Raw genomic sequence first — 22096 nt, forward strand, 5'->3', positions numbered from 1 at the left:
AAAGAGTTTATATAATCAGTCGAGTACTTCTCAGGTTTTCAGTTACACACAAACATACATAAGTTTAGCATAGGTATATAGAAATAACATAATATTATTCATTTATTCATCACGGTACAACTTTTATTTCACTACAATTTTTATGTTTCAACACAAAGTGAATTGTGTTGAATTAATAAAACATTGCAGCTAGTTGCTTTTGTATTAGGTATACTCGTTCCTACTTGTAGTTGGATCAAAAGCTATAGTTAACAAAGCTTGCAGAGGAACTTTGTTCAAAACGTTTTTGTTGTTCCTAAGATCTTACTAATAACAAGCCGCTTAACTGGGCAATTGTTATCAAAGAAACGGGACTGTAATCTTAAATTCAGATAAAGAAGCAAAACTTCGTCCTGCAATCGATTCCATAGGATGTAAAGTGGACTGCAGTTCATTGAAAAGCTATTTTTTTATGTATGAATACGAGCGCTTGACTGCAATCGCAGCTCTCGCGAGCTTGCCTAGAAGATGCGTATTCACTCTTGATTTGAAGGTACTCATATTTTAGGTATTGGAGAAAATGTAATCTGTTATATCCCCTGACGAGGGAAAATCTTTCGCCAAAGCACAGATAATCGGACAAGTTTAATCCCGTTATATTCCTATAATATATATAATTTTTTTTCAAAATTTTCTACATTGTAAATTACGAAAGAAAAACTTTTAACATTATAAAAGATTAAAAAAAAACCACTTTGAGTACCCACGCAACCGGCGGCCAGGGCTCCAGGGTGAGGAACCTCCTCATAATGCGTGCCGTTTCAAGAATCAGTGCCTTCCCCTTGATCCAACAACTAAGCGAAAAAGCGAAAGCATCGTTAGATGTTGGTCGAAGCTTTTCGCGAGAAGACCATATAATGAAACAACTATCGGAACAATAACCCCATTATAATACAAGTGTAATATTAAACTTGAATTATTAAGGTATTTTTTTCAGACGTGCGTCAATGCTGGGATAGTTGATATAGCTGTGAGAGAAGATAAAATATTATCCCCTCCTCTGAGATAAAAATGTCCTTTGACCACTAGACGTGCCGGTTCGTTACATGTAATAGATAATTTCTAAATAGTTTTCTTATGTGGTTACTTACCACAGTTAACTACCAAAGCATTAATGTCGTCTGTAATAATAATAAAGCTGAAGTGTTGGTTTTTGCGTAGAAAGCGCTAGTTTGGAACTTCTCGTACCAGTTGGATATAAAAAAAAATTTTTCTTTGCATTTGATGGCTTAATTCTTGCGTAAAGACATACGTTATTCAACTTGGCGTTAAGACCCTTAGCAGCCAAAAAAACGAGTAGCGCGAATAATAAGGTACTCCGAGCGGGCAATGCGACTCAGTGGATCGGGGTATATTGTGTAGTATATCAGATGAAAGTTTGTATAGAGAAAAAGTTACCTATGAAAGATCCGATTGCAACGTCTCTTACCATCCGATGAGGAAATAGTGAGTCTTATTTGCTTACCTCCATAAACACGTAGTGATAAGTAGTAATGCCATTAACATCCTCTAATCGTGAACTAGAATCAAGATTGTGAAACAAAGTTTATTTTTTATATAACTAGTAGCTGACCCGCGTAACGTCTGCACCAAATAGGTTCCTACTGGTTTTAATGTCTTAAAAAAACCTAGAACCTAATTTAAGTGCCACCTAGCGGGTCCAGTTTATAACTATATTATATGAGGCCAGGCAGCTAGTGGCTTTTTTTCTTGCTTTGAGCATTTCTATACCCGTAGTAACTTTTTGCCTTTCCGGAACCTCTCTACTAACACTCACTTAAATACACACACAACTTTGTGGTGTGTTATTAATGTTCAAATTGACTTTTAAGCATTATTACGAATCGTTTGTATGTGAAAAGTGTTGTTTTAGACTTAAACAGGCATTTTTTTTAATTTTTCTTCGTGAGAACCATCCTCGTACTTCAAGCAATATTCTAAAAAAAGGAAATAGCGAAATCAGGAAGCAGTAATTTCTTAATTCAGCAATTTCTTTTTATGTTATAGATTGACTTAAAACGATAATTTTAGTGAAATAATATTTTCAAAAACCACTAAGGTTAAATCGGGTGCCCACTATTTACTCATATTTAACACACCGAAAATAATAATATGATTTAAATTTTATTACTAATATTATAACTCGTTCTTATCCCATTCAGATTATTTATTAAGCGACGACCTATGTACACGCTTGTGCGTTTACCCTATTTATCCTTATATATTATTATTAGTTGTTTGTGTGGTTAACTTTTCTCTGACATAGAGTTTGTTCCGAGTAGACATTGGAGTACAACACATTAGCTTAGTTGATTATAGCTCGTGAGCTAGTTGACCCTTGATAAATTAATTGCGGACGATGTGGCAAGGCTTGCACTCTAGTCTACTTTAGGAGTTACAGGGGGTGGGGCACATGCGTCGGGCGTGAAACAAGTACTTAAACATCGATAATCCTAACTAATATTATATGTTTCTTTGTTTGCCCTTCCTTTACGCCTTAACTAAATAACCAATCGACTTCATTTTTGGCACAGAAATAGTTTAAAGGAAGTAAAGTAACATTGGTTACTTTTAGTCCCGGAATAAATCAAATGGCCAAAGAAGTTTTAAGGGAATAGTCCTTTGTTTGTTTGTTTGAAAGCTTTATTGCACACACACATTATATATAAAGTAAACACATATACAGAAAAAACTAGAGCGTGAAATAGAAAATAGAGCGTGCAAAGGCGGTCTTATCACTAAAGCGTTCTCTTCCAGACAACCTTTGACGTTAGGAAAGACGAAGGAACGGGTTGGTGCAGCAATTTAAGTTTAAAATAAATATATATAATTATTTAAAATATATATGTTATATAAATAAAAAAATATAAGAGTTTATATGCTTACTGATAAATTCTAATACACACACATAATATACATAATATAAGTATATACATATTTATGCAGTATACTACGTAAATAGATAAGAAAAGGTTTACCAAACGCTTCTTGAATATATTTAGAGATTGAGCCTGACGTATGTCAGCTGGTAGGGAATTCTAGAGTCTGACACAATTAACCGTAAAAGAGTTACTATAGTATTTCGTGCGACTGAATGGAATATGGAGTTTGTCGTCGTTGCAGGATCGAAGCAAGTTCTGGCCGTCCTTTTTATTTTTCATGAAAAAACCATCTCCTGTACTTCTTCTCACGTAAAAGAAGTAGTTATACCAGGAACACAAACGGGTTTCCCTAAAGAATTTGTAAATAAAACTGTAATAAACACGGACGAAAAACTCGGACAAAAGCTAATTTGATAATAAAGCATTTGCCATTGTAACGTGTTCGAAAGCTCGAGAGAACACACGACTGAATTTTCAGTTGCAAGCTTCTATGATAACAATTGTAATACTCCCAAAAGTCGAGGTAGTTCCATAATAAACACTGGCATAATGAACACACAGCGTTTATAATGCCTCGTGTTTCGTATTGCCAGGCTAGGACAGTTCATGCGTAGTCACCACATTGTTGTATTGTTGTTGATGCAAAAAGTTTTAAATTACTTACCTAAGCTACAGCTTTGTAGTCCATAGTTCCACATTCTATTTGTTGTTGGCATGAATTTCATCATTATTAATCGATCAACTACTACGTTCAAATTCTAGGCTTGTGCCGCCTGTATTCAGCAGCACCCTGCGTCTCGTTTGAAGTCTTCTGTGAGGGTAGATTCGCTATTTAGGGTCTACCAATACTATATTTAACGGTGTGGGGTCGCGACCATTGGAGACTTTGTGACCTACTTTATATTAACGTTCGTCAGTTCGCCTAGATAATTTTTTATTTCCCTGCCCATTGCCACTTCAGCTTCGCGACGCATTGAGCTATGTCGTAACTCTGATTACTCTACGGATATCCTGATTTCCGATTTTAAAAGGACTCCAAACTCCGAACATAGCGCTCTCCATTTCGCTGAGTGACTGAGCCAATCCAGTTAATCCACTGCTGGACTTAGGGCCTCTCCCAACTTTACGGTTTTCCCTTAATCACCACGCTGGGCAGATGGGCTGTTGATCGCAGTAGATGATATTAGCAGCAGAAAGTAAGCTGCAGCGCGTTCTCCGTTATCATCCCTTAGTCGCCTCATACGACACCCGCGGGAGGAGTTCGTGTGTACACACAACTGTGTTTCTAAGCTGCCGTCACGATGGCACAAGGCATTAAGACAAGGGTTTTATTTTTAGTATGGCTGGTATTGGGGCCCGATATCCGTGGAGGCTGCCGAGAAGCTGCTATCCAATGAGCCGGACGGTTCTTTCATCGTACGAGATAGCAGCGATGATCACTACATCTTTACGCTCACCTTCAAGCTCAACGGACTGAGGCACGTCCGTATAGAACACGATCAGGGTAAGTAAATAAATTTTTCTCAAGAAAAGTTTTATTATTACCTTTGATTTCTACTTTCTAATCGATTTACAAAAACGGAGGAGGTGGTTCTTAATTCGTTTGTATTTTTTTTTTTATGTTTGTTTGCTTAGAAACTCTGTCATTTACAAACCGATTTGAATTTTTTTTTTGTTTGAGACGGTATACTTCCCGTACGGTCCCATTTTCATCAGGTCAAGATCTGTTGAAGGGATCCCGGAGAAGTTGTGGGAACTCTTCAAATATATAGCTATTTATGTATTTTTTAAAGTAACATGAGCGTTTGCTATCGAAAATCGAGCGAAACTGATGATGAAGACCAGGGATACAACCACAATAATAAGTATAACACTGGTGCTTCGATTATAGTTTATAATAGGTAAGCAATTTATTCCAGTCACAATAAAAGAGCTGATGGTGAATTGCCGGGAGAACTCCTCCAACATTAACGCCCCGGTTTCGTGAAAAGCAATATTTAGTAAAAGGTTATGAGCAGATGACACTAAGCTATTATAACTTAGATATGTCTACAAATCTAGCCACTCAGAAGGGTCTTGAAAAAAAAAACGACTTTGTTATACAACTAAAAAGCAAGAAACAAAATTTTCTACAACATTTTTAAGTTATTTCCAAGTGAAATGTAGAAAACTACTGGTACTTTCCTTGCTACTATATAAAAAGGAATTCGAAGTATATGATCTATGCATAGTAACTTTTTACAAGATTGTAGTTTCCAATTCTTGCAGTGTATTCCGCTTTTTCAATTGCATTCAAATATTGATCTTGAATGTACAATCAACTGGCTTAAATTGGCCTTTACACCGAGACTTTATTGAACAAGCCACATTGACGTCGTGACTCAATCTGAATGAAAGCATCGGAAATTTAATATCCGTTATTCTTTATGACTTAACTTCATAAACGTGTATCGTTTTATATTATTCTCATAATACAACGTGAAAGCGAATTACTAAATAAAATTGAAAAATGCATATGTATACTTCATAAGGAAATCACCCTGTAAATATATTAAATCAAAAGAAGCATATTTATTTTTCCATACAAACGAATTCAAAGCATTCTAAGTGTTTACTTATGGCAACCCTATTGAAGATAAAAGACCGTCACGTGCATAATACCTACGCAACGCGATACGTACGTAATAAAGTGGCAGGAGTCACTTGATTTTATTTTTTCGTGCAATGGCTCTTATTTTTTTTAGTAAAAACTATGGCAATGGTTTACTTAAAAACTATTAGCGTAAATAATATGCCTTTAAAGCTTCTGAAGTATAATTTCGGTTTTTCATTTATACATATAAAAGAGAAAACCACTGAGTTATTCACTCAGTCACTCACTGACTAATCACGAATTCCAAAAATAAGTTCCTTCTAAGGCGTCGGTATCATCTAACAAACGGATTTAAGAAATTACCCTCTAAGGGGGCGAAATGGGGGATGGAAGTTTGTATAAAAGTCCTATGTTTTTGAAGTTAAAAGCACCAACATTTTATTAGGTTTTTAGGTTAACGTATTTAGGTAGGTAGTTAGGTAGTAATCACAAATAAAAAAACAAAAATTGGTTGCCTGTAAAGTCGGTATACGGGCGAAAGTTTTACGTGACAACGACTTTGAGTGGTAAAATAATTTTAATGTGAATATTCATTCGTATAGTAGGAAGAAGGATGAAATAATAGTAACAATTTAAAACATTTATTTATACAAAGAATTATATTTAAAACATTAATTTATACAAAGAATCTCGCACTGAATTTCATATTAACAAAATTTTATTTTTACCTTTACACATACATACGTATTTATATACAAATATACATTTAATAACTTGCAATACATTTGCGTACAATGAAACAGCGTTTACTACAAAGGGACGCGTGCCTTTCACTTTTTATGTCTGTCTCTCTCGCTCTTAGGCGGGCTAACCATGCCCGAGTGGAAGGGACGCGTGCCTCTCACTCGCTCTCATTGTGAGCGCATAACGTGAGCGGAGCGTAACGCAGTTTCTTGAAGTGTCACCCGGCAAACCAATTTATAAGACGTTGTCACGTCAAAATATTCATATCAACGTATTGTTGGAGGGTAATCCTCATCCTCCTTTTAAGGGTAGTGAAATAGGGAATTAAAGGTTTTGGTTAGTTTTTTTATTATTAAGTCTACAATCCTGAAAATTTGAAATAAGGTTTCTGTAAAAGCATATTCATAAGTGAGAAAAATATTTTAAAAAATCTACCCCTAAAGGGATAAAACAGGGGTTGGAATTTTGTATGAAAATCCTATGTTTTTGCATTTAGAGACACCAAAATTGGCATTTAGGTATATAATTGTGAATGAATGGGCCGAAAGTCAATCATGCAAGTACAACAGACGAGAAGTTTTTAGAGGGAAAAGAGAGGAATGACTAAGAATGGTTAAAATAGGACAGCAGCATACAAGATAAACACATACTTTGACACTTAGTACCGTACAGCCATCTACTGTATGAACTGATCTTAAGGAAATTAAAATGTGCCGGTAGCTTTCCTTCTGGAGAAGGGCATAAAATCAGGAATTCTACACAGACAATGTCGCAGGCATCCGCTTAAATCACCCTGAGGTGCACACTACCGATATCCTTTATTTTTATACGCAGAGTTTTTAACAGATTTTTTTTAAACTTCGCTTTTATAAATCAGGTGTATTATAGAGAGCTATAGAGTGTAACTATTTCGGTCTGGCTGTTACTTGATAACGTATCGAACGCGGAGACGATCCCGCGGATTTCTTTCAATTCAGAAATCAAAATTTCATCGCAGACGAAGTCCCGGGCAATTGCTAGTATATAAACATATTTCTAATATGAGATGAATAAAGTAAACACTCGTAGGGAAAGACACCAGCCGCCGCACAATAAATACAAATGTATGTTGCAAAATATGGGAGCTCATTTTGAAACAATTTGTAGCCTTTTCATTGGCTTTGATTAGCTCTTGTTTACGTAGCTATCTTTTTTACTACGTTTATCCAGTTTTGCAATCATAATAATTATTTATATTGTCTTGAGTTTATGGTATTTACAACACACATACACACGCACACTTTGATATTTTCCGACGCTAATATGTTATTTTCAATTCGAACTCGATTTCTGAAACTTGACGAGTGCATTAAATGCCTGATTCACATTTAACTGACGAGCTGTGACATGATGCATCTCGAGGGAGTGTGTCTGCCTTCACATAAAATGTATAATTCTCTGTCTCACTTCGGATGAATCCAAACACTGAGAGTCCGTTAGTCTAATTTGAATGTGGATGAATCCCTACGTTATAAATATTTCCTACTTTATTATAAACTAGTAAAGTAGGAAAGTTAATAACAAAGAGAGTGGACAGTGTCTGGTAGGAGGCTATTTAACGTTCCGGTTTAATATCGCTTAGAATCGATTAGGGGGTATGGGTTTAATAAAACTGCCGTACCTTTAACAGGTTAGCCCGTTACATCGTAGACTGCATCGTCACTTACAGGTGAGTTTGTAGAAAAAAAAACAAAAAGGAAAGTGTAATTACATCAAGTGAACTGGATTCGGGTCTAATTAATTATGTCGATAACATTAATGCTTTCAAAATTATTATTTTACACTAACTATTACTTAAAACATTTTAACATAGTTTTAAGTAATACTTAAAAATGTATAGAGACTCTTAAAACATTATTTTTTAAATAAAAGCCGATGCCTTTATAGTATTCAAATAACGGGCTTAAAAAAGTCGCATATATATACGCTAGACGGTCCCTTAATAGCATAATGGGAGCGGTTCGTTTTACAAAGTAAGAAAAGTATTCAATTAGTTTTTATCACCTTTCCTACAAAGGTCTCGTTTCTCATTTATTAAAAAAACTTCCCTGTCGTTGCGCTTTTTACCTTATAGTGGGAGTATCGAGTTTCCTTCGGGTTCTGTTCGTGTCTCAGGGCATTTCTGAAGTTAATAATATCTGGTTTTGCTTTAGGTAGCTATGGTGGTTACTAGTTACCAGCCAATGGCTTGCTCTTCATACATGCGCAAAAGCACTGCATACCCATATTTTTTTTATGTAACTCGTATTGGAGAGGACTTTCACCATTTTATGCCAAGCTCCTGCTTTATACATACCCTGGTCAAAAACCCAGTGCACGCCACTGTTACCAGCCTCATGCCAGCCAGGTGGTAGCTTAGTGGGTAAGGCTTTGGCTTTGCTTTTGGGGGGGGCGAGTTAGATTCCTCTAACTTTAAGGAGCTACGTGCGTTTTTAATGTAAGCAATTAAATTACATAGCTCTCACACGGTGAAGATAAACTTCGTTGGCAAACGTGCCTGCTTGAAAGTTCTCCATAGGGTTTCCAAGGGTGTGTGAAGTCTACCAATCTGCAGTTAGCCAGCGTGGCGGACTAAGGTCTAATCCCTTCTCATTCTGAGAGGAGCCCCCGCGCCATGTAAAGGTCTTTTAATACGTTGATAATGATACTCCTAGGATAGCGTGCTTCCACTCAAGACTACACTGTAAACGCGAACCACTAGCCCAACCAAACAGTTGATAGTTATTTCATAAAAATAAATATAGTGTAGACAGCAACATGGAAATATAGTCCGGCAGGCTACTCTAATGACCAGCGCACAGCGGGCAAGGCAGATAATTTCTCTACCTAACGTAAAGTTCATACGTATCTAATTTTACCAAGATGCATGATATTTTTTTATTTATTGAAGTTATACCTCTTTTGGCGCGTTAGGGAAAATGATGAGAGTAAATTTTTACGATGCACACCGTCACAATAAACCGACATCCTGAAGTTAGCCCTAAGGTTTGACAGTGTACACTTTGGATTGTCAAAGTCTGCGGGCTCATTCCGGTGATTTAATTGATTCAATTGTACAAATATCTAAAATTCTAATGTTGAGTGAAACATGGCTGTCCGATAACGAGACCATTAGTGTTCCAAATTTAATTTTGTTTATTATGTCCATTTCTTTAACTATGTAGAAATATTTTTTTTGTGATATTTAAAAAACTTTATGTAACTAGATAGTGCGTTATAATAAACTTTCAAGGTATGAAATATCTTTTTTCTATTGTTAGTGTCGTTTTTTCTACAAACGTAGAATAAGGCAAAAGGTAAAATTTATGAAAAGAATTTTATCTTGTTACACCAAATAACTTCTAACGCGTGCACATAAGTACACACACGCTTTTTTGTTTTTTACATTTTAGATAAGATGGACCTACAGAAATGAAGGGGTCGTTTCTAGCGTCGATTTTAAAACATATTAATCTGTAAATTATTACCACTAGTTATCACTAGCTATCTGTAACTTATTATTAATATTGTAACTTATGCTGCCATCCCCTTAGGGTACCAAACAAAATTTGCTGTATGAATTAAACCCTATTGAATATGTACTGTCATCATCGTATCAACCCATTACCATCCTACTGCAGGCACGGGTCTTCCACAGAGGAGAAGGATTAAGGCCGTAGTAGTCCACCAAGCTGGTCTTGTGCGAATTGGTGAACACCACACGCCTTTGAGAAAACTATATAGAACTGTTAGGCATGTAGGTATCCTCAAATGTTATCCGTCACCGCTGAAGCAAGTGATATTTTAATTATGAAAATTAAGCTTAATTTGCAAAAAGCACGAGAATTAGCATGGTGTAATTTATAATTTCTTCAACCCTTATATTTACCAAGCAGATCTTAGGCAATGTATACTCTATATGTATCGTTTCGACCGCAGCATCCTCAGGAGATGTTGACTTTACAATGTATAATTGTTAAGATTAACAATTATTCATGATGATGATATCATGGATTTCCGGAAAGTAACGCCTGCTTCTATACAATGATATTTTAATTGCATAAAACGCACATAACTTAGAAAAGTTAGTGGTGCGTGATGGGGTTCGAACTCTGCCCCCTGAAAGTGAGAATGAAGTCCCATGCATTAGGCTTTCACCACTTCCCCGATTATGTACTATATGATTTTCATAATTATTTTTTTTAAACCTACATCGCTCAGACCGCGATTGCAAGAGAGTCGCGGGTTCAAATCCTGTCGGTTCCGAAATTTTTTATATGCATTTTAAATTTATAAAAATGTACTATATGCTTTTTTATATTAATAATTGACGGACCGAGCTGTTGGTCCACCTGATATAAGTGGATAACTATCAGAGCGCACTTCGCAGGGCATGCAAATTACACGTCCGACTAAGCGCAGCCCCTTTGTTCTTCAACCTGAAGCGTAGGTGGTAAACCTCATGTGCCTGTAATTACGTTGCTTATATGTATACAATGTCTCATATTCCGGTTATTCTAATGACAGAATGACCAGAACGCTTAGTATATAGTGCATATATAGCTTCGATGATCGTCCTTCGATAGCTACATTAATTAATATTACGAATTGATGACCGCGTTTAGGCTTTCTGCAAACGAAGGCACTTTGGCTTTCCATGGATACACGAATCCTTTGAATATTTTATTTTCTTACAGTAATATGCATGCAGTGTCCTCATCCTATTTGCCTAATTGGTGTACACTTGCTTCCATACAAGGATTGCCATTAAAAAAGTGTTCTCTGTATATACACTATAACTAACAGAGTAGAGGATACTTTGGAGCTCTATAAACATAACCGAAACTATTCCATATCTGTATATATAAAACGAAAATTGAGACTGAATGAGCAATTAACTAAATAACTGACTGACTAGCTGATTGATCTATCGATACAAGGCTACTGGAAAGCCTACTGGCAACGATACTGGAAAGACGTGACTGCAATTTGACATACAGATAGGTATATTATATATATTATAAGGCGTTCACTAAGAAATAATTTTGAAAATAGAATAAAATGTGAATGAAACCGCGGACGAAAGGTAGTCTGAAATTATATTATTCTCAAATCTATAACTGAATTCTATCTCGAAGTTATTCTCTTTGCAATCTATTTTGCTTTTGTTGTTTTAATAGTTTCAGTAGGTACCAAATGGTAACCTAGAAAAAACTTTCTGATAAGTCTATGGTAACTAATCATATCGGAAATCGTTATTCAACCCGGTATAACATAATACATATATCTGTATACATATCCAGATCAATTTTTGCCAGTAGAAGAAGCTAGCAACTTTCATAAACCATGCAATTTTACGAGAACGATTGAACGCAACGCGCATCGAACCTAGTCGAATGTGCTCGGTATATAGAAATAACGACTGGCGACTGTGTCCGGCAGCTATTACCGAACACAATTTCAGTTTCAATTGCAGTTTCTAGTTGCAGTAATATTAAGTGTATACGTTTGTAATACGCCTTAGAAATTAATGACATTTGACGATATAAATGAGTGCTTTGTTTATTGATTGTTGCCAGTGTATATAACATGAAAAAAAAGTGCAATGCATACTTAACACTTAATCTTTAAACATTTTAGCTACCTGTGTTTATATTTAAATTAATTTTATTCCATTTAAAAGCTAGCTTTTCTTGACTTCGACTACTAGACGCTACGACGCTCTGTGTCAACGATACGCGTTCAGCGTTCACACATAGCGTAGCAAACCATCGTAGCACTTGTAGTAGACAGTTCTCCCGCTTAACCAAAGGTTTCAAACCTTCGGTTTCAGATTCCGAGATGAGTAGGTCCATTTACTCAACAACAAGTTAGCTCTTGACAGCAATGCCATCTGATCAACTATCAGGTGGGAATGCAGTCCATGACGATGCAGTCCAAGGCCTCCCACCAGAGCGGACCAGAGAGAATTCAGTAATCAAAAATTTCCAAATTGCCCGTGCCCCGGATCGAACCCGGGAGCTGACCTTTATTAGACTTCGCCAGGGCTCACCACTGCACCGAGAAATTCGTACCTATTTTTATTAAGATTTTTCATTATTTCAAGTTAGCCTCTGAATGCAATCTCATTTGTAGCTTAATGATGATGCAGTCGGCTGACATGTTAGGGTTATGCCGGTTTTTTTTTTAATTTTTATCTATTAACTTTGCATACCTGTTATTATTTATAATGTAACATCTTTTATTCTTGTATATAAAGATATATATTATTGAACAACTGAAAGCTAATCCTAATAACTAACTAATAAATTAAAAAACTGCTGTATGAACTACGAGTATATGGAACTGTATGGTACCCATTGGTATGACGGTTACATTAAACACGTACGTACCCTTTATCGGTTTTTACGCGGCATCATAACGTAACGCTGAATCGCTAGGCATGTGTTCGTCGGTAGGGTGGCAACTATCCATACATAAGTAGCTCCACAGCCTATTACCAAAGCGATAGTACCGAATATGCATTTAACAATGTTTGGAAAAATGATTAGTTGTAAAGTCAACATCTCCTGAGGATGCTCCGGTGTCGGAGCGAAACGTGCCTAAGATCTGTAATCTGTGTACAATAAAGATTGTAATATAATTAGAAAGTCCGCCATATAAGTTCTCCTGCTGTCCACGGACTAACGCCTGCTTCTATATGCAGCCGGCTTTATCAATACTTCTATAATAATTTATCGGGGCCTTGTTCTGATATCGCATCGCACGCCTGGTAATCGGATCATACATCTCCACAAGGGCCCACGTTGCAAACTGTTCGATATTCCAACTCCAAAGGCCCGTTTGTTTGTTCACGTAGGGTGCTTACCTTCGGGGCTCGATCGCCTAAGTTCTATTTGAGTTAGTTTATTGTTACTTAGTACGGTGGTAAGAGTAATCAATAACGATACCAGCTTGTAGATCATTATTATCGTCAGTTTATTAATGCTCTACTGCTAGGCGCAGGCCTTCTTTCTCAATGCCCTAATACCCAAATTAGGGCATTGACCCTGTTCCAAAGAATGCTGGCGGGTTTACACGATTTTAGTACATGTTATGGTAATACCCTTAAAATATTATTAATGACAAGGCTGCTTAGTATTTCTAGGGTTGAAAACCGTCGCTCCATCGTATATATATCGTTTTTCGATATAATTGCAAAATATGATTCTTGTTTTTTCTCTGCATAATGTGCCTTCTGAAACGGTGGTAGAGACACTACATTGAATGCCTGTCTTTAACGACCTCCCTGGCGCAGCGGTCAGCGTTGTTTTAAGTGGGAACTCTCGGGTTTGATTCCCGGTAGGGATTGAATTTTCTCTGTTCTGGTCGGAGGCTCTAGCCGTGACTATTTACCACCCTACCGGCAAAGATGAGTCGCTAAGAGATTAAGCGTTTCGGTACGATGTTTCGTAAAACCCGATTAAGGGTATGGGTTTAATTAACTGCCACATGCTTGACATGTTAGCCCGTTACCGTCTTAGATTTCATCATTTACCAGCAAATATAAATGCAATCAACCTTCGAGATAAAAAAATCCTAAAAATGAATTTGAATCGGAAAAGTAAGACAGATGGCTTAATATACTCTAAGAGCTCATGGGGATGGACTCAGCCAACTTTCTTACTCTAGGCTGATACTAAATTTTAAAAAAAAGTTATGTTATGCATCGTGTAACGAAATTGCGAAATACTGTTGAAGGGTGCATAAGTATATTCCATAAGGAATATCACCCTGTAAAAATACTAAATCAAAAGAAGCCTCTTTATTTTTCCATTCAAACTAATTAAAAAATTCTAAATGCCAACCCTATTGAAGATAAAAGGCCGACACGTGCTTAGTACCTACGCTATGCGACGCATACCTAATAAAGTGACAGTGTAAAATGAGAGTCAATTGATTTTACTTTTGGTTTTGATGTTAGGTTTGTATCCGAATACTGTCAGTAAAAACAATAACTATATGCTTTGTTTTCACAGATTAGTCTCGAGAGACAATAAATAACCTCTATAGCCTCTATAGAGGTATCTCTGAAATAGAGGTGCCTCTGAAATATTATTTCGGTTTCCATTTACACGTTGTATATTCAAACAAGCGCCCAATGTATGTACTAGAGGATTACTAGTCACGAACTAAAATTTCTAACGTATTACCAGAATATAAGCTTCCGAGCGTACGGTGGAGCTCAAAATAGAAAGCGGGGAAACAAAGGCTATCAACGCCCAGGTTTCAGCTTTGTTATCAAATTTAGCTGCATTTGAAATGTGAACTGCTTTTCATTATCAGTTCATTAGAAGTTCGGAGGAAACGCCGTGATATTTCGAACCCTTTTGCTTGAGAAAGGAAGCGACGTTGACGCATAACTTTGTATGATTCTTTATCTATAGGATAGGGTGATTCCCTAAGGCTAGTCCCACAAAATTAAGCAAAAGGTATAATGGAGACATAGGACGGGATTCGTCAACAGACGACAGCGATTAAAATGAAAATTAGTTGAAATTAATGGCAATTCTTTATCTATTGGATAGGGTTATGGCCAAGACATGAAATGTTTCGTAATATATAAACGAGTATATCATATTCTTAATTTTCACTTAAGTGCTCAAGAACCTAACAGTATATTATATTTAAAAAAAAGTATTAAATGAGCAAACATTACATAATTAAATTGCCTATAAGGTTTGCTGGACTAAAGGCCTAAACCTACGGGGTTATTTGCCTGTAAACACCACGTCGGGCAGATGGATAGGTGCTCGCAGTAGATGGTAGTTGCAGCACAGAGCTGGCTCCTGCCTGTTCTGTGTTTTGTTTCCTCAGTCACCTCGTACGACACCGCGAGAAGAAGACGGGTGGTGACAAGTAAATTATGATTTGCCGTCACCACACTGCAATAATACTATACTGCAGTAATATTACAATGCTGTTAAAAAAAACTGCAAAGTTCCTAGTGAATTTTATGAAATTTAATATACTATGAAATGCCCTAAGGCTATTAAACCATTGGACGCTCTGAGTACAGTAGCGCCCTGCATGGATATTATTAAAATAATATATTGTAACACGTTTTTCATGCTTCAATACGAAATAAAAGTACCGTGAAAAAACAAAATATCGCTGTTTTACACATCAAAACAAAATCAAAGCAATACGTATTTTTTACACAAAAGTATGAGATATTATTCCACATTCATAATTGGAGAATATTGACTGGAAAAAAAAACATTTTCATTTTTACGGCGGTAATGGCTTTTGAAGTCTGATATTTGAAATATGATTTTTAGTAAGTAATTGGTTTTAAATACTCTTGTGTAACGTTCAAAAAGAGAGAATTTTGGCATAGGTAAGTAATTCACTTCAAAAGGCTTTAACTAAATTTATAAACACCATTTGTATTCAAAATGTAGCGTATATATTTCCAAATAAATGGTTTGCTAAACTAAAATGAGAACTGTCAAAATACAGATGCTCAAAGACAAGTAAGATGAGAGATATTATAGGGTTCTATTTTTAAATATGGAATCCATTTTGCTACGGTATATTCTAAGAGCAATGAATAATAAAGGTCTATACGTTCGGCCGTCCGCCAATCTGTATGACACAGCCGTTCTATTCAGACGTGGGATTTTTCAAAACAATGCAATTTTTAAGTTTTTTTATTGTAAATTGGTCTTCTTGGCTTTGCTTTCGGTCGATTAAATTGTAAAAAGAGGAGAAACACGTTGTGTCATCATGTTGTCTTTGAACTGAAAACAATAATAAATTTTATTATCGCGATTTTATGTACGTCCAGATTTGATACATAACCAGGTATAAATATATTATCATGTCGTGTAATAATTTTGACCTTTGAGAGTTGGAAATAAAAACATTTTATTTCTTTCTTATTGCTCTATATTTGCACATCACTAGAAGGTAAGGAAATAAAACAAAAATAGAATCCCTAAAATACAGAATACAAAAGGTGGCCTTACCGCTTTGAAGCGATTTCTGCTAGGCAACTTAGAGATTTGGAAATGTGCGAGAACGAACAGGTGGTGTAAAAGTATTATAAACCTACAAACGAATACATAGCCAAGATAGCGCAAATAAGGAAATTCAGAGAATGTATACAGGAAGTAAACCATACAGACTTTTAAATAATATGGTTTAATTATTAATAGAAATAAGATTTACTTAGTAATTTTAAATAAGTCTAGCGATTTTGGTGGTCGCATGTTAATATTGACATAATGTTATAACGAGCTAGGGTTCGGGGATTGGGATATCTACAAGGGGCGCTTGAAGCTGGTAGATATCTTTATTAGCACGTACTCGCTACAAACTTGTCCGATACTACGTGCCATGTACTCAGTCTCTACACGTTTCAGTTACACCACATTCCACGAGCACTATTTTCACTGTTGCTGCTCTACCACTTTTACTTGTCCCCGAGGTCGCGTGTGAGCCAGCGACGTCGAATCATGCAGAATAAACTCTTCAGAAAATAGAACTATCTTGTTCCTAATTTAAACATATAATTTTATTTATTCTTTGTGGTTTCGAAAAATCGGACAGATCTTCCGATTAAGCGTGTTTTTTTAAAACTTCGTTGTATTAGGAATATATTATGCTTACATCATTTTTTAGCATTTTAGTGTCCCACTGTTGGGCACAGGCCTCTTTTCTATTCTAATAGGAGACAAGGAATTAGAGCCACGGTACCACGGTGCTTTAATCGCTTTAGGCGTCTTTAACATTTTTTTTATCGCACAGTTGTTAATAACCGGGATCGACGGCCCAAATGACCATGACATGGGGGTTGAAACCGCACAATTCCTAACTAGCCTGGGGATTACTGGTCCTACCCGGGATTCGATCGCAGGACTTCTTGACCTACGATGCAGTAAGTCTACACGGTCATTGCTTTAAATACCTATCCCTGAGAACACTGTCTATTTTTAAAATCGAACTCGATTTTAAAAATAGACAGTGTTACCGCAGCATTGTTTATTAATTAGATTTTCCTAACTGCGCATTTGCAAGAGTGCATCTGCGAGATTACATAGATTAACGGTAAGTGCTGTACTGGTCTTAATTAATTATTAATCGAAGCTGTAAATGGGGGTTTATTCGGTAAGCGATGTAGCTCTTTAGAAAATTGTTTTTGTAACACGTTCTTCTTTGTCTGTTTAATATATACTTATTAAGCAGGTAAAAAACCTTTCTCGTTTAAATCTACTGCGATAATTTGCTATTAAAAACTAATATCTTAAACAGTAAAAATAAAATATACATCGTAAATTTATTAATTTAAAGCAAATTAAATTTTAATTACTGTATAGCGTTAATTATTAAATATCACTTGTCTTAACGATGAAGGAAACCTGCATACCTGAGAGTTTTCCATTGTGTTCCCAACGCCATGTGAAGTCTACCAATCCGTACCTACTTGTCCAACGTAGGTCATTGGTGAATGATGATGACATGATATCGTAAAAATTTCTTGCTTGTAATCATAACAACGGTCGATTATACTCAAAATGTGTTAGATCTCTGACAACGGGAGCTCATCGTTCGATGCTATCAAATAGTTATTTAATTTACACAATAAGTATATCAAATTGTCTGTTTTAACGCTTTCCCGTCCGTCCATTCAGTTTGTTCAAATGTTTGGAGCACCTTGGGTTCCTAAGCGGATTTGATTCTGCAATGCAATTACTGGCTTATGCTACGTGGAAGTGAGCTTAGTAATATAGTAGAAACAGTTTCCCATCGGCCAGAAAATATTAAACAATTTCGCTGCGTCTCTTATGAAGGCTTAAATGCACGTAATAGATATTGGTATAGGGATAACGACAGAATGAGGCACGAATTAGTAAAATCCGAGTCGAGACACTAAGTGGTATTATGGTAAATGTGTGTAGTCATAAAATGAAGGCAGACGATAAAGAAGCAAGTTATTACTAGCTATCTCGGTGCATTGGTCTAGTGTTTTGCATGCTCTAAATGCATACAACGTTACAAGTAGGATTTTCTGTTAAGAAATTACCAGTACCAGCCCGTAGTTTGGAAGTGTGTTGTTCCGCCTAGCCCTTAGAAGAGTACGTTAAGCCGTGTGCCCCGGTTATTGTCCCTTAAATGAGGTAATCGACATAGCCCATGAAACTGTATATAAGCAGCGTAGTGGGTTTATGCTCTAAAATGTTTCTATGCGAAACAAGCCTATGCTCAGCAGTGTGACAATAATAAAGTGAAGTTGCTGATTAAAAATAGAAAGTTATTAATCTTTAGCAAGACTATGCGATGAAGGTTTATATTATTAATATAATTATTATTAATCTTTATCTTTATTAATTATAAACATCATTCTTATTTTAAATGTAATTAAATAATTACAATCTGACGATCAACCATAACAGACATACCTATTTCAAGTATTACTGTCTGACTGATATTATAAATTTAATTTAATTAAATAATTCCATTTTGTATAGTATGTAATTATTTAATACTAGCTGTTGCCCGCGACTTCGTCTGCGTTTGATTTGTTTTTTTGATGTATTTAGTTGTAGATCTAAAAAAAATTATAGTATTCAGTATCGCTAAACCTTAAATGAGGGGTTTGCCGCTGTCTGCTAAGGAGTTCTGTCCGCTATCTCCAACCACAGTTTGGGAAAAATTAAACACATATTACAACCTCTATAGTACAAAAATAATTATTTAAATCGGTTATAATTTGTCGGAGTTATGGTGTAAAATCGTCAAACACTCATCCCCTCTCCCAAAGAAACCGAGCTTAATGTCGTGATAAAAAGTATCCTATATTACTTCTAACACTTCCAAAAATATGTGTAGAAAGTTTCATGAGGATCAGTTAAGTAGTTTTTGTGTGAAAGCGTAACAAACAAACTTACATTGACATTTATAATATCAAGTAGGGAAGTAGGGATTATAATATTGTAATCGTTTAGTGTAACCATGAATATAGAATATGTTTGGTACCCGATAGGGTCTCATGTACCTACATAATAGCAAACTACAAGAAATAAATAAATAAATAGTTTTTTGTGTAAAAGAGAAAAAAAAGTTCAATTGTAAAGGTGGTAACATTTTCCCGCGAACATAAATGAAAACTTTGAAAAAGAAAGTCACCGCATAAACAACAGAATTACGTCCACCGATTACGCCTTTTTGGTGATTAGATCTTTGCTATTAAATCAGTTCTTAAAACTTTTTATTGGTAAACAAAATTTTCTCCAAAGGCGGGTTTACTATAATTGAAACTTTTGAGAAAACTAACTTTTAGGTTGGCTATCTTAAGAGTCTTAAACACAATACTTAATTTAATGGTCTTTAACATGATCTTTGTTAATAAATCGGCGCTTAAACTTTTTATAGGTAATATTATAATTTCTTTTAACCAACTCATTTTATGTAGCCCAATTTTATATTTTAATGAAATTTACATTTCTCTGTATTCAGGTTTACTATAATTTCAGCTTAACTATTCCTTAACAACTTATAATTCTTGAAAAAGGTGTTTTATTTAATAGTTGAGCAAAAATATATGCTGCGTTCCGTTTTATGAATTTAGTAAATATTTTAATATTTTTAGTTAATTCCTTTATAATGTGGTTACTTGTATCTATATTCTATATGCGATAAACGTTTAATATTGTCTGTGAATTGCAACTGTGACAGCGGACTTGTGTCTGAATTAATTCAATTCTGACTTGCATTAGATATGTTAAAGTCATTTAACCTATTAAGCATCCGACATGCCTACTATCAGCCTTACTCATGGTTACGTAATCTGATTCGGTTGATGACAAGCTAAGCGAGCGCTGCTGGTTGTAACATCACGAATTCTAACAATTTGAATAATAAATACCCCGTTGTCTCACTTTCTGTCTATAGCCTCCGCGATGAATAGATCTTTTATGATATAGATTCTGAACCCATCTTGAATTAATACAGACAGGCGTAATAAAACCGTGTAAGAGGTATTATTTAGTAATAAACAATTTTTATATCAAACCATAATATTATTAACTAAATTAAAAATTTCCGTAAGCGAAAATATATTGAATTATCAAAATAATTGCAACCACGAGTCTTTTTCCGCATTCGATTCAGGTTTATCGGACAATATTGGGATTTCAGTACATTTACTTCACCAGATTCAATATTTTTTACATTAATAAAGTTTGTTTGCGCTAACTGAAACGTGATCTTTTGTTTGAATATCTTTAAGTTAGTTCGCCAACATCTTCCAGTAAGACAGCAATGGTGGGCAAAGGTCTCCTCTATCACCCACCCCATACATTGCATTTGGTGCGGGTCTACTCCCCCCATGCACATGGGGTGTGACCCCTCTAACATACGTTAATTCGTAATGGGCGGGTACCAGGTAGGGTAAGTAGTAATATTAGTAAGCTGAAGATAATACTATTTTCACAACTTCTTCTCAAAGGGAGAGACCCTTTGTCGACTAAGGCAACTAAGAACGGGCAGCGGCGTCCTCCGTGCTACTGCTACCACATACTGCGATCACCTGTCTGTCCAGATTGGTGGTTATGGGCAGTGGACTGTTATAGGCTGTTAACGATGAATAATTATTACATGAACGTCGTGTCGTATGCAGTGAATAGTCCTCGTGGTTGCGGTGTTTACATTTACTGATTTAAATAACAATCATGGATTTCTGTGAAAAGGATCTGACTGAAACATTAAACAAATTGGTGCTTTCAAAATAGCAAACATCAATTTGCCATTTGAGCGAAAATTTGTTGTTTCGCCATTATTTATTTTGAGGTTACCATGTGCTCAGCATTTATTAGTACTGTCCGAGTTTGATATAGCTTTTATCCTATCTTATTTTCGAGACTTATTTAATAAAGTTTTTTTATTACTCTTATTTCCCTTTTTAAACGTGTTCCAACGTTACGTGGGTGGGCAAAACGTGGCTTCTTTCAAACATGGAGACAGACTTGTGACGTGTGACGTTAACAGGCTGAGTATGATAATAGCTGAAGAATAATGTATGAAAGATTATGTTCAACTTCTCAGACTGACAAATAATAAACGTTCAAAATAGTAACTGCTCGTCCAATCAATACTCAGACTACTACGGCTTGAGGTTTATTGTAGACTTACCGTAGACTTTGTCTACGGAGTCTGCGAGAGACCGTCCGTTGTCATCGACAAATTCAATGTTCTAGGAGAAATCTCACTCAGCAATACTAAAAACCCCAGGTTATTTATAGATGTGTTAAATCTAGATTGATCTACACTAAGCTATCCGCTCGGGACCGGACAATGTTTATAATTGTTTGGATCAGAGTTTTAGATGGACTTGTGATGTTGTTATTTCCATGTTTTCGTTTGTCCAGTATTTATTATTTTCAATTTTAACAAATATAATTTGAAACTCTGTTATAATAATGCACTCATTTCTGTTTATTTCATAATGTGAGTACCGGGGGAAGGGCTGGTAACCGTTCATCACCCTTAGGCTATTAATTTCCCACAGCTGGACACATTCTTTGTCGGTATGAAATTTATCTACAGCACATATAAAAATATATCAATGATAGTCTGGCCTTTATTTCTTAATCGATCTTAAACATGTTTTATAAAATAATGATAATATTATTATATTTTTAGCTTCTTTGTAAAATTCATTTGCAATTTTTATGATTGTTATATTTTAATACTTAGTATCCTATTCCGGTCTAAGAGGAATCCAAAAAAAAACCATAAAAATTGGTCCAGCGTCTTGAGTTATAAATGGCTTAACTAA

General features: G+C 35.6%; 1 protein-coding gene across 1 annotated transcript in view; it reads left to right on the forward strand.

Annotated features, from left to right (window-relative positions):
- LOC120636074 overlaps positions 1-22096 on the forward strand; it is a 111910-nt gene that overhangs the window by 24563 nt on the left and 65251 nt on the right. Inside the window, exon 4 of the mRNA XM_039907357.1 lies at positions 4260-4425. Within this exon, the coding sequence (XP_039763291.1) occupies positions 4260-4425 (166 nt within the window). The remainder of the gene's footprint in view (positions 1-4259; positions 4426-22096) is intronic.

This window comes from Pararge aegeria, chromosome Z (genome assembly GCF_905163445.1).
Source record: "Pararge aegeria chromosome Z, ilParAegt1.1, whole genome shotgun sequence".
NCBI classification, from domain to species: Eukaryota; Metazoa; Arthropoda; class Insecta; order Lepidoptera; family Nymphalidae; genus Pararge; species Pararge aegeria.